We start from the raw sequence: 13,265 nt of genomic DNA, 5'->3' as shown, positions 1-13,265 counted from the left end.
GTCTATAACAAAATACAGGTTCAGAGGAGGAAAGTGGTTGGCTTAAGGTCACACAGTTAATCCGCATTGGCCTTGAAGCACAGACTCCAAGTTATGCCACAGTTAGCAGGCAAGGAAAGAGGATGGTTGGACAAGCCACTGAAGAATGAATGTTGACGCAAAGGGCAGGTGGTTCCAGTGCATTCTGGAAAGGTTGTGGGATGAGTCACAGGAGCACAGGGACAGGGATTTGGTATCAGTCCAAAGATTCTGCATTTCTTTTTTCTTTCTTTCTTTCTCTTTCTTTCTTTCTTTCTTTCTTTCTTTCTTTCTTTCTTTCTTTCTTTCCTTCCTTCCTTCCTTCCTTCCTTCTTTCCTTCTTTCCTTCCTTCTTTCTCTTTCTTTCTTTCTCTCTCTCTCTCTCCCCTCTCTCTCTCTGTCTCTCTTTCTTTGTTGAGACAGAGTCTCGCTCTATCGCCCAGGCTGGAGTACAGTGGCACCATCTCAGCTCACTGCAACCTCTGCCTCCCAGGTTCAAGTGATTTCCTGCCTCAGCCTCCTGAGTAGCTGGGACTACAGGCACCCACCACTACCATGCCTGGCTGATTTTTCTACTTTTAGTAGAGACGGGGTTTCACCATAGTGGCCAGGCTGGTCTCAAACTCCTGACCTTGTGACCCGCCCACCTCAGCCTCCCAAAGTGCTGGGATTACAGGCATGAGCCACCACGCCCGGCCAGATTCTGCATTTCTAACAAGTTCCCAGGTAACACTGATTTTACCAGACGGGATTACCAGTCTGAGGACCACACTCTAAGCAGGAAACCACTGACTGGTTCTTAGAGGTATAATGTGGAAGAAACTAGGATTATAACTACAGGTGAGAAGTAGGCCAAGGGAAAGACATAGGCTCTGGACTGCTTTTATCTTTTTTTCCTAGATTCAGGGGGTACACATGCAGGTTTGTTACATTATGCAATAGTATAATGCTGGGGTTTGGGCATCTATTGGACCTGTCACCCAAATAGTGAGTTTACTACCCAGTAGGTAGTTTTTCAGTCCTTTTCCCCCTTCTTCTCTCCCACATTTTGGAGTCCCCAGTATCTATTGTTTTCATCTTTGAGTCCATGTAGACTCATTGTTTAGCCCCCACTCATAAATGAGCACATACGGTATTTGATTTTCTGTTTCTAATTAACTCAAGATAATGGCCTCCAGCCACCTCCAACGTTGCTGCAAGGAACATGACTTCATTCTTTTTTATGGTTCTGTAGTATTCCATGGTATGTAGGTACCACATTTTCTTTATCTGATGTACCATTGAGGGACGCTTAGGTTGATTCTATGACTTTTCTATTGTGAATAGTGCTGCAGTAAACATGTGACTGCAGGTGTCTTTATGGTAAAATGATTTATTTTCCTTTGGGTAGATACCCAGTGGTGAGATTTCTGAGTTGAATGGTAGTTCTGTTTTTAGTTCTTTGAGAAATCTCCATACTGTTTTCCACAGCAACTGAACTAATTTACATTCCAACCAACGGTGTATAACATTCCCTTTTCTATGCATCTTCACCAAGATCTTTTTTTTTTTTTTTTTTTACCTTTTAATAATAGGCATTCTGACTGGTGTGAGATGGTATCTCATTGGTTTTCATTTGCATTTCTCTGAGGTTATTGTCGTTGAGCAGGTTTTCGTATGTGTATTGGCTGCTTGCATGTCTTCTTTTGAGAAGTGTCTATTTAATGAAGTTATTTGGGTTTTTTTTTTCTTGATTTGTTTAAGTTCCTTACAGATTCTGGATATTAATCCCCTCTTGGGTGCTTAGTTTGCAAATATTTCCTCCCATTCTGTAGGCTATCCGTTTGCTCTGTTGATAGTTTCTTTTGTTGTGCAGAAGCTCTTTAGTTAGGTCCCAATTGTCAATTTTTATTTTTGTTGCATTTGCTTTTGTGGTCTTAGTCATAAATTCTTTGCCTAGGCCAATGTCCAAAAGGGTTATTCCTAGGTTTTCTTCTAGGATTTTTATAGTTTGAGGTCTTACCTTTAAATCCTTAATACATCTTGAGTTAACTTTTGTATATGGTGAGAGGTGGGACCCAGTTTCATTCTTCTGCCTATGGCTACCCAGTGGGCTGCTTATATCCTGAGGAAGAACATCTGCCTGGATATACTCCCTTACTGAACACTCAGTGGATGAAAAAAAAAAAATGGCCAAAAATACACATTTGCCAGCCATTCACTGGCTACTAGTTTGCAATCTTATTCCAGGCCTTTTGCATCTATTTCTAGAATGAGATATTGTTGAAACTCAGTGCATGCCTTGGCTTGAGTTGTGGCTGTAGTTGAGTGTCTTCTGCTATAAACATAGGAGGTATCATTATAAGATGAAAGAAGGTTAATTCTTTTTTTTTGTTTGTTTGAGACGAAGTCTTGCTCTTGTCCCCCAGGCCGAAGTACAGTGCACAATCTCGGCTCACTGCAACCTCCGCCTCCCGGGTTCAAGCAAATCTCCTGTCTCAGCCTCCTGAGTAACTGGGATTACAGGTGCCTGCCACCACACCCACTTAATTTTCATATTTTCAGTCAAGGCAGGGTTTCACCATATTGGCCAGGCTGGTCTCGAATTCCTGACCTCAGGTGATTCACCTGCCTCAGCCTCCCAAAGTGCTGGGATTACAGGCGTGAGCCACCGTGCCCAGTCAGAAGTTAATTCTTTAATTCTCCTATTTGTTCCTAGCTCTGAACAGTTGGGTCCAGTGGCTGTCTGGACCTAAGTCTTTACTGTGTGATATCATGTGTCTTACCTTGATTATCTTGTGTCATATGCCCTGACTGTCAAGTGGCTCCAATTACTTCACCTTTTGCTACAATCAGAACATTTGTAATCATTCATTTAAATTCTATCTTCCTGGCTAGATGATAAGCTCCATGAGGGCAGGAGCTCATCTTCAAAAGCAGAGTATGCAGCACAGAATAGGAAGGCAGTAACTATCTGTGAGTGAGTAGATGATGATCTACCTTAAGGACTAATCCCAGGAAGCATCCTGGTGGATTTCCTCAGAAGGCTAAGGATGCCTTAGCCTTCACACCATTCCTGGGTGGCCAGTCCAGTTCTCTCTCTTTTGCCCAGCCTGATTGGCCTAAAACACAGAACAGGAAGATGGAGAGAGCTCAGCTGCTGGCTCTCCCCTGGTCCCAGCATAGACAAGACAGGGCTGCATCTTGCCAACATGCTCATACCATCAGCAGACTCTACTTTAAACTGAAAGGTTCCAGGGAGTGGCTGAGGAGGAGGCACTTTAGAACATAGCCAAGTGGCTGGGAAGTGAGGAACCTCTCCCCTTCCCTGGTCCCTGACCCATAGAATGTAAGAAAGTGCCAAGGAGCTTCCTAGGATGGAAAGTTGATTGACTACCACTAAGAGGAAAGCCTGGCAAAGATGAGAGTGTCTCCGTATATAGATATGCAGTTTTATTCATGCTGACATTGATTGGTTCCTACCACCTGCCCTTGCTTGACAGCCACTGTGAACATAAGATGAATAAGACAGTCCTTGCCTTGAAGGAATTCATGACCAAGGGTAGAGAGAGAAGACAAGGCAGCAGGTCCCAATAACCTTAGTTAGAAGATTTAAGAGGAGGAAGAGGTTGTTTCTGAGATGGATGATAAGAAAAAGGCTTCCTGAAAAGGGAAGAGATTTCATTTTTTAAGGGGACAGAAGGAAAAAGCAGGTAGAGTAAATGGAAGAATAAAAAGTATAGAAGCATAGAAATGCCAGGCAGGTGCAAATCTGGCAAGTAGACTGGTGTAGGGGAGTCTGGAACTTGCATTCATTCAGCTTCCTTGCATGGGTTGTTAGGTGAAAACTGACAGGCTACTTCTCTGGTCACTCGAAGGTAATGCAGACAGATCTTCAGTCACTTAAAAATGCAAAACACAGGCTTTTTAGTAATCAGCATGCTCATCCGGTCATAACTTCGGTCTTGCTTTAGAGTCATCCTTCCTGCCCTCTCCTGCCCCCTCCACTCTTGGTCCTATTGCAGATGGAAAGCCTGAAATGGGAGAAAGGGTGTGGTCAGTGGCCTCTCTAGTTCTCCACCCCAGCCTCTCCTCCTCTTCTGTCATCTTATTGACTTCTGACCTGTTGAGGTTGTAAGCATAGACAGTGAGAGGAGTTCAGGGGAGAAAGAAAATTCTTTTTGGAGACTGTTGGGTAATCTTGCATTGGTGTTCTCTGGATGTGACAAATGTCCAAGGCTTACTATTTCTCACACAGGGGCTTTTGGGGTTCCTTTGTAGATCCACCTTTCTCCTCATTCCCTCCACTATGGCTTGGAATTTTTTGCCTTGACTTAGGGCATGTGCATCTTGTTTTTTTTTTTTTTTTTCTTTTTTCAGACAGAGTCTTGCTCTGTCACCCAGGGTGGAGTGCAATGGCACAATCTCGGCTCACTGCAACCTCTACCTCGCGGGTTCAAGAGATTCTCCTGCCTCAGCCTCCTCAGTAGCTGGGACTACAGGTGCCCACCACCACACCTTGCTAATTTTTGTATTTTTAGTAGAGATGGGGTTTCACCATGTTTGCCAGGCTGGTCTCAAACTCCTGACCTCAAGTGATCCACCTGCCTCGGCCTCCCAAAGCGGTGGGATTACAGGCGTGAGCCACCATGCCCTGCTGGGTATGTGCATCTCTATTGTAGGTGGTCACTTCCACCTTCCTCCACTCTTGGGCATCTCAAGATACCAGCAGCTTCTTCCTACTATTGTCTATTTACCTTCCTCTTAGGCAAGCTCTACAGTGACCCTGCATGTGTTCGCCTATACATGGTTCTCCTCCCACCCATATGCAACACTCATGCATTTCTGCCCCAGCAAACTCTGGGAGTGCAGGCCGCCCAGTGCTGCCACCTTGCATTGTTCTGCCACCAGAGCAGCTAGCCAGCCCCTAGTTCAAACTTTAGACCTTCCAGGTAGGAGACAGACACTAATCCACTGTGTTTCCAAAACTGCAGGGGATAAGTATCAAGTCTTTGATATCGTATCATAAAACCATTCTCTCTTGGCTTGAGATAAAGATGGAACCCCCTTCCCACCTTCTTCTTAGCAAGAGTGTGAAGTGGAACTTGTGGTATGCCAAAAGCACCTTCCAAAAACTCTCTCCTAAAGTCAACCTCCAGCATTTTGTAATATGAAAAGTATGAGTGTGGGGTTAAGAATTATGTCATTCATTTTTATCCACCTCTCTTGAAAGTTCTGCACCCTTGTGCTCTTACACTTCCTTTGAAATGCGGCACCCACTGCCTCCATGCTTCAGCCAAAATGCCTTTTTAATATTTTGTTACGTCAATTATTATTTCAGTTAATAGTCCCTATAACCCTATAGGAGATACAACTATTCTCATCTTAGAGAATAGGAAACTGAGCTTCAAAATGATTAAATAACTAGGCCAAAGTGGCAAAAACAGGTTTGAATTCACAACACTCTGATTCTAGAGGTCTTAGACCATTCTGAAATGGAGAATTCATGTGACCCAGCATAAGTGCTCAACAAATATTTGTTGAATGATGAAAAAGTTGATTTCCTCAGATAGTAGAGGAATGTAAATGCCATAATTTTTGATAGGGAATGAGAAACCATGCCGAGTCACAGATGAGCATGATCAACAGAGAATGGGACAGAAATATACAAGAGAATTCAGAAGAGAGACAGAGTGGAGTGGGAGAGGCACTTTAGGAGACTCTGAAGAGTCCACAGAGTTATAGAGGACATGGTTACTCTATTTTTCTAGAGTAATGAGGAAATTATCCAGAGACCAGGTTGAAAGAATTTAAGGAGAGCATGAGCAACAAGGAACTAGAGGCAGCAGTTACATCCCAGCTGTTCAAGATGGGAGCATCTGAATGGGGCAAAGAAATGGTTGCAAGCCAGAGGAGCCCAGAGGATCAAATAAAGGATATTTCTCCAGAATGGGAGAACCTTGATCTTATTTGTAGACAAAGGAGCCAGAAGATCAACTCTGAGATGTTGGGGAAAGGAGGGAAAGGAGGGCAGTAACTAAAAGAGCAAAGACTGGGGAAGAGAAAATGCACAGGGCTAACATGGAAGACAGTAAAAGATGCAGCTTCCTCTAAGAGAAAAGGAAAAGAAAGGGGGATAAATAAATAAACACTTTGCCCACTAAAAAGACAGAAGTGAGCTGAAGGATATTGTACCTGACATAGTAGATCTTTCTCAGTAAAGTAGAAATCAAATCAGTGGATCAGGAAGTGGGCATTAGGGGGTGACAGTGTCAGTATGTGAGGGAGAGTTTGAAACATGCATTGTACTATGTGTGTCCAGAAATCAACTGTGGAAATCAACAGAGAATGAACAAGTACCACCTCACATCCAGGGTATTGAGATTCAACAGTCTGAATTCATGGAGGTTCAAATTAGCAATATTCTGCAGCCAAGGAGCAAAAGGAGAAAGCATGTGTCAAGCATGAGCCCAAGCTAGGCATTGCATGGCATGGGCTGAGAGCTGAAAGGGTTTACAGTTAGCAGGGGTAGAGCTGAAATTTCCAAGCATGGCATCCAGCTGGTACAAGAAAGCTAAGTGAGGCCAGAAAAAAATTAACAGATTCATTCATTTATCTTAGGAGATCTCAGTGAAGATGCATATTGGCTACCCAGGATATGGAGAAATGGGAAAGGTATAAGTGAAGAGTCTGTGGTTATAGACCAGGCTTATGAGGTCCAGGGTCTCAGAAGTAGATCAGTCCCTGAGGGCCCCAATGCCCTGGTGTGACCTTATTAGTGAAGGGTTTGTATGCAAGAAAGTGGGAAGTTTGGGTCTGCAGTGAGTCATGGTTCTTAACCTCTTCAATCAAATTGTGAGGCAACCATGTATCAAGGACTGGAAGACAAAGGAGTGGTAATTTACAGAGAAGCAGGTATTTGAAGAGAATCAGTGACGGGGCACCTTTACTCTGATGAAACTGCCAGTTTGCCATAAGACATATTTTACCTTTCTTTCTACAATAGCCGCCATTTTTTCTTACAGGATCTGAACAGGATTATTTTGGGCAATGATATGATGTAGTTGTCCTAAGTTTTTAAACACAAAGACGAGGAACCTTGTTTATAGCATGTCCTACCTCTGAATATGACTGTACTTAAACTTTCCTAGAAAGGTTATTAGTTACAATTCCCTTTCAAATGTTTAGGAACAATGCCACAGAAACTTTTAATAAAGACACAATGAAAAACAGACAGTTGTAACTTCCTTTTGGCAAAGTGGGCATCCTCTTTGAAAGACACCCATTTTAAAAGATCTTGGTTTGTAGATTTTTGGCCTTTGCCTGCCAGTGGCCACAGGTATCAAGTCATTGGGTCTTTAGTTAGCTGACAGGTGACATGACACCATTCAAATGAGATTATTAGAGTCTTTGGGGAAGAGATATAAATCTATGATACCTAAATCACTAAAAGAAACTGAGTCACAAAATCATTTGTCCAAGGTCACAAAGTGAATCTGTCCAAAGGTCACAAGTGAATTCTTGCCACAGGCAAGAATCTTTGGCTACTCTTTAGGAAGTTCATTTACTACTCTACTGATCTTGATATCACCTCACAGGCAGAATCTTGTGAAGGGTAGGATGATAACATCAACCTGAACAAAGTTCCAAAACTGCCCATCAGTTGTCCCTGCCCAAGAAAAAAAATTAACAGATTCATTCAGTTATCCTAGGAAATAGGTCACTTGAACTTCACTGAAAGCCTCTTGGGGAGACAGGCGGTGGGCATCCAGCTCTTCTCACCAGGCTGAACCCAGCCGAGTCTCTGGCAAGGTCCTTGAAGCTTCAATGGAGAATTCCAGAAAGTAGAACTTTCAACAATCATACCTTGTCCTCTGACTCTTCTCGCCCTCACAGCTCCGAATGTCCTGGCTCATTCGTGGAGTCCTGAGGGGAAACGTGTCCTTGGTGCTAGTGGAGAACAAAACCGGGAAGGAGCAAGGCAGGATGGTCTGGCATGTCGCCGCCTATGAAGGCTTGAGCCTGTGGCAGTGGACGGTGTTGCCTCTCCTCGATGTGTCTGACAGGTAGGCCTCTACCCATCTCCCCCAATACCCTTCTCCTCGATCAGCTAAAATGCAAAAGGAATCATGCCTTCTCTTTCCCCATGCCTTTCACCCAAGACGCACATGCAGATGTGCCCCCACACAGATATGTGCACATGCGTACACACACACATACACACACTCTCTGCAGGTTACACACTTTCTGCAGTTTACAAGCTTCTCCAAGGGATGATGAGGCTACTGAACACTTGTCTCAGGACCACCGGTATGTCCTGGTTGGCTACCCCCAGTGTCTGTAGGAAAAACAAAATTGAACAACTCACATTACTAGCAAATAACAGTTTGGTTTTACATGTATATAGCATGTTCTCTTACATGATGGACTTTGCTTTACTTTCCCATTTAACTTTTATTTTGTCCTTATTAACAAGAAAACCTGCAAGGTAGGTAGGACAGGCCTTATCATCATTTACCACTCCTGTCCTGTTATAAGGAGAGAAACAGAATCAAAGTGGTGAAGTGCCAGCAAGTTGGTATCAGAGTTGGGACTGGTGCCCAGGCCTGACTCTGACTCCAGTGCTCTCTATTGAGTCAGGTCCTGAGGCAGGTTGATAAGGAGGATGGCAAATTATTCAGTAAACAGAGGAGTGCTTCTACCTGGGGTCCTGGTTCCTATTTGGGCTCTATCACTAATGGCCTCTGTGACTTTGAGCAACATCCTTGACTTCTTTGGGCCTCAGTTTCCTCACCTTTAAGCTGGGAGGTTTGAACTGGAAAATCATTAACTCCACGCGACTCTCCAATGGAGCAGGAACCATGGAGGGTTTGCTGCTCCTTGTCTCCCCAGGATGACACTATTCTGCCACCTGCAGTCAGCCTGGAGCAAGCCGTGCTTGAATAAAGATGGCCCTGCATGGCAGCACTCATGTGACCCTGCCGTATCATCCTGAACCCTCATGGTGGGTGCTGATCTGTTCCAGACAAAAGAGGGGCGAGGGGCCATTTCTATAGAGGGGACAGATAAATGGATCTGGATGGAGGAGAGCCATCTTTTATGGGCTAAAAGTCAAACCTTACAACCCAGAGCAGCCTCTGCCTGAGACTCCTAAAACACATTCAAATTACCATCCTGGTGGATCCACCTTCAAAAAATGAGAGCAGAGGGCTCAAGGCAAGGTGGAGGGTGATGCTAGTTGGCATACAGCTTTATAAGTGTAAAGCTGGGTTTCACATTTTTCACCCAAACCCCACAATCTGCTATGTCCAAGAGCTCATAACTGCATCAGTGCTGTCAAAGGATGAAGGCATTGTCCTCACTCTGAACACCAGCTACCCACTCCTTCCGATGTGTGTGGGTTAAAGATCAAAGCCCAAGGACATTCCAAGAATCAGTGACCCCAGGACAAATGGATTTAAGTGGAGAAAGAAGAAGTGTGAGCTCTGCCCACTATAGTTTATTTTTTTGTCTTTGGGGATTGTGGAGCTGCATGCAGTTGGTGGAGAACAGGAGGGTGGTGAAAGAATCCTCCCTCCTGGGAGAGGCAAAATTAATTCAGATGAATCAAAGGGGTTTTTTTTCTCCTCAATCCAGCAAGTCTTATCTCTTTCATAGCCACTCCAGGGGATTTAAAGCAAGTAAGATGTTGACTCTGTTCACTCTCATCCTCTAGAGTTTCATTTGAAGGAGACTTTGTTCTCAGCCTCCTTCTTCCGTGTTAAAGGCTGTTTACCAGACTGACATTTCCAATATTGATACTGAGACCAAACTGTCCAGGGGGGATCCAGACAAAAGACAGCTTGGTTTGATGATGTCTCGTGACCTAATAAGTGTACAATTGCAGAAAAGAAGAGTGCTTCCATTGGCTGGGAGCCTGCGTACCACTGACATGCTCTGAGGTTGGAAGCTGCCCTCCCAGAGGTACAGATGATATGGGAAGCATCAAGACCCAGAGGCAAATGGTACTGAAGGAAAATGAGGTGCAGCAGTTTTCATTTGCTAAAATCAAACTAGACTGTAGATGTGACTGGCCCAAAAAAACTAAAGACACACTCTGGATGAAAGTGCAGAGGCTTTGGAATCAAATAGTGCCAAGTTTCAAAACTGACATGGTCACTTACTAGTTGTGTGACCTCAGCCAATTAAGCTCTCTAAGCCTCAGTGTCCTCATCAGTAAAATGAGGATAATAACAGTATAATTTCACAAGATTGTTAAGAGACTAAACGAAATGACTATTGAAAGATTCTACCCAGAATAAGTATTAGTAGATTTTATTTTCTGCATCTTCCATCCTCATCTTTCAGTTATTTGGTCTCCATAATAATTTATTAAACAAACAGCACAAATCACAACCACTGATATTCCAAGTCAAGCCATGTTCTATAAAACAGACAACACGGTCTCCTCTTAGGTTTGGAGAAGTAAAGTGCTTGGTTAACTGCCTGATCCACACTAAATGCTCAACTACTAATAACCGTAATATGATAATGACAATATCTCCCCACCTAATGCCTCAGAAAGGTCTAGGATGACCACTTTAGCAATATAACCAGTCATCCAACCCTTAGATAAAGGTGGGCTTCTTATGAATTTGTTTTCACAATGCTCTATTGACTCCTTATAAGGAGAAGTCACTGATGGAAGAGCAAGTGTACTCCTCCCTCTTCCTTCAGGGGATAGTCAGCTATAGCTGCCCAGATTGCTAGAAGATGAAAATGGGAGAAAGGAGAAAGTAGAGGAAGAAATAAGCAAGAAAAATAGAGAAATAGAATGGATAAAAGACGAAGAAAAACTAGCTCTCTTCCTCCCACCTCTGAGGTAGGCGTTAACACCTGGCGCCACCCGCCCCACATCCCATGAAGCTTCCTTAGGCAGCTCCCGGCTTCAGCTATTCAACACCTGCCTTGTGGACAGCTCCCCAACCCTGAACCTTGAAGGCAGCAGAAATTTAATTCCCTATGCTGTCCCAAATCACCTCTGCTCCCAGGTTCCGCAACCTTCACACATTACAAAATTTTTAAAGCAACTTTATTAGGGCTTAGAAGTTAGCACTTAAGAGATTCCAGGCTCTAGTCACTGGTATTGGCCCTGGCTGTTACATGAAATATAAAACTGACCATTTTCCTATTTTGGAAATCCTTCTGTGGCTTCCTGTGGCTTTTGAGATGCCTTTCAAACTCCCTAATAAGACCTTTATTTAAGCCCATGTGTGATCTGTCCAGCGCTAATTTCCCCAGCTGCTTCTTAAACCATTCTTTCTCTCTCAATCTCCCCTTCCTTCCATTCAGTTATGGAAGAACTTAATGTTCTTCCTTTACCTTCCATCTCTCTAGATACTACTCTTCCTTCACTTAAAAAAAAAATTTTCCCCAGACACCTATACTCTATATGTACCCACAATATATTCTCATGCCTCTTGAAACATCCCTATAATAATTTATCACTCTTTACTATCTTTTTTATATCTGAATATACAAATCAACAAGGCAGGGATTATGTGTGTCTTATAAATCACTGCTTCCTGAGTATTTAGTACCATACTTAACACACAGTATGCCCAATAAATATGCATTGACAGAATGATGTATTGAGGGAAATTGCATATACTTTCTAATTCCAGTTGAATAAACTGAGAATTTCACTTGATGGAATCTATCTAACATTCCTCCTCTCTTCAACCTGTGTCCAACAAAACAGATATGATTGCTTTATAATAAATACTACTGCAAAGTGTTCTGTGTATCAGAGCAACACCTGTGCCCCATCAGATGAACCAAAACAGCATTTGTTACTCTGTAACAAGGAATTATCTTTAGGGACTTGCCTGGTACTTGTGCTTTCTTTGTCTCTGGTCACATTCCTGTTGGAATCACTTCATAAGAAAGACTTTGATCCTAATTGGGTGCCCTGGTCCTTGTGATAGAGAGAACTAGAGCTGTGCACTTGAGAGAAAAGAGCTCTAATCAGATCGCCCCCACCACACAGTAGTCCTCAGGAAGGCTCAGTGAATACGTCATAGGTACATAAAGCCTGGTGACAGGGAGGCATTGATCCATGGAATGATATTTCTTCTGTCCACTTACAAACATGTAAAGTGATGGAAGGAATGTAATAGTCTGTCATCATTACAGAATTATGTTAACTGTACAACCATACTATAATGAGTAACAAGAAAAATCTCCAAGAGCAATGCCTAAGATGCTTTGAGCAGTGGCAATGTCTTCCGAATACAGATAAATGCTCTCAGGGTAATTTTGAAGGACAACACCAATTCAAATATCAGCTTGATGTGTGCTTAAAAGTTATCTCATTACTTTACATCCACCTCACATAGCTACTTTTCGTCATCCTCTCCCCACTTTATCAGTCCCACCTCCCCCATTCAATTGCTGCTCTTTCTGCTGGAATTAATTCTACCTTTTCTCAAAATAGAAGAAAGGCGAGTTCTCTCCCCTGATTCTAATTGTCAATCTCTTGCAGAGATATACCCCTAGATTTTCCTCTCTCTATATATCTTACTAAATTAAACACAATGTTCCCACGCCATCTAAGCTTTGACATGCTTACAGAGCAGATGCCATGCTAAGTTCAACTCATTATGAGATGGATTTGGAAACACCATGGATCAAATCATGTCCCACAAATCACTGCAATTGTACAGTCAAATATAAAGTACACAACTTATCACACCTATGCAGGCTCCATTCCTCAGCACTATCATTTTAAAGGCTTTTAGCCGTACACTATATACATAGTCTAACAAGAAAAAATGTTCCTTCTGGAGATATTTAGATTTTCTGTTCCCTTTGCATCCTTTGTCCTAAACGACAAGTGGTGTGTTTCACAAATGCATCTTTCAAATGAGATGGGTTAAACTGAGAGTTATGTCTTCATGCATTTAGACCAGAAACTCCAAAGAGCCAAGATTTTTTTCTATTCAATGTTTATCACCGACAGAATTCTCATTTTATATGGGATGCTGTCAGTAACAACACTCTCCCTTTGTGTAGCATCTTTCTGTGATGAGAAAGGCATTAGAGGAGCATTTTTATTACTTGTTCTTATCTGTGTAGAGAAGTAGTAGATTTCAGTAAGTGGAAATCCAGAGATTTCCGGTAAGCCTCAGTTTGCAGGTCTAGACACGCCCCTAAAAAAATGTTCTGTTTAATTCACATTTTTGTAAATTGAGTCACAGCATCCTGATAAAGCCATTCAAGAGTTATAA

At 42.8% G+C, this 13,265-nt stretch overlaps 1 protein-coding gene across 1 annotated transcript in view; it reads left to right on the top strand.

The window, feature by feature from the left end:
• The window catches only part of ALK (ALK receptor tyrosine kinase), a 761,479-nt gene that overhangs the window by 640,097 nt on the left and 108,117 nt on the right, over positions 1–13,265 (top strand). Inside the window, exon 9 of the mRNA XM_023217284.2 lies at positions 7,894–8,063. Within this exon, the coding sequence (XP_023073052.1) occupies positions 7,894–8,063 (170 nt within the window). The remainder of the gene's footprint in view (positions 1–7,893; positions 8,064–13,265) is intronic.

The sequence above is a fragment of the Piliocolobus tephrosceles genome, chromosome 15, assembly GCF_002776525.5.
Source record: "Piliocolobus tephrosceles isolate RC106 chromosome 15, ASM277652v3, whole genome shotgun sequence".
NCBI classification, from domain to species: domain Eukaryota; kingdom Metazoa; phylum Chordata; class Mammalia; order Primates; family Cercopithecidae; genus Piliocolobus; species Piliocolobus tephrosceles.
This window is presented reverse-complemented; position numbering and strand designations above follow the sequence as displayed.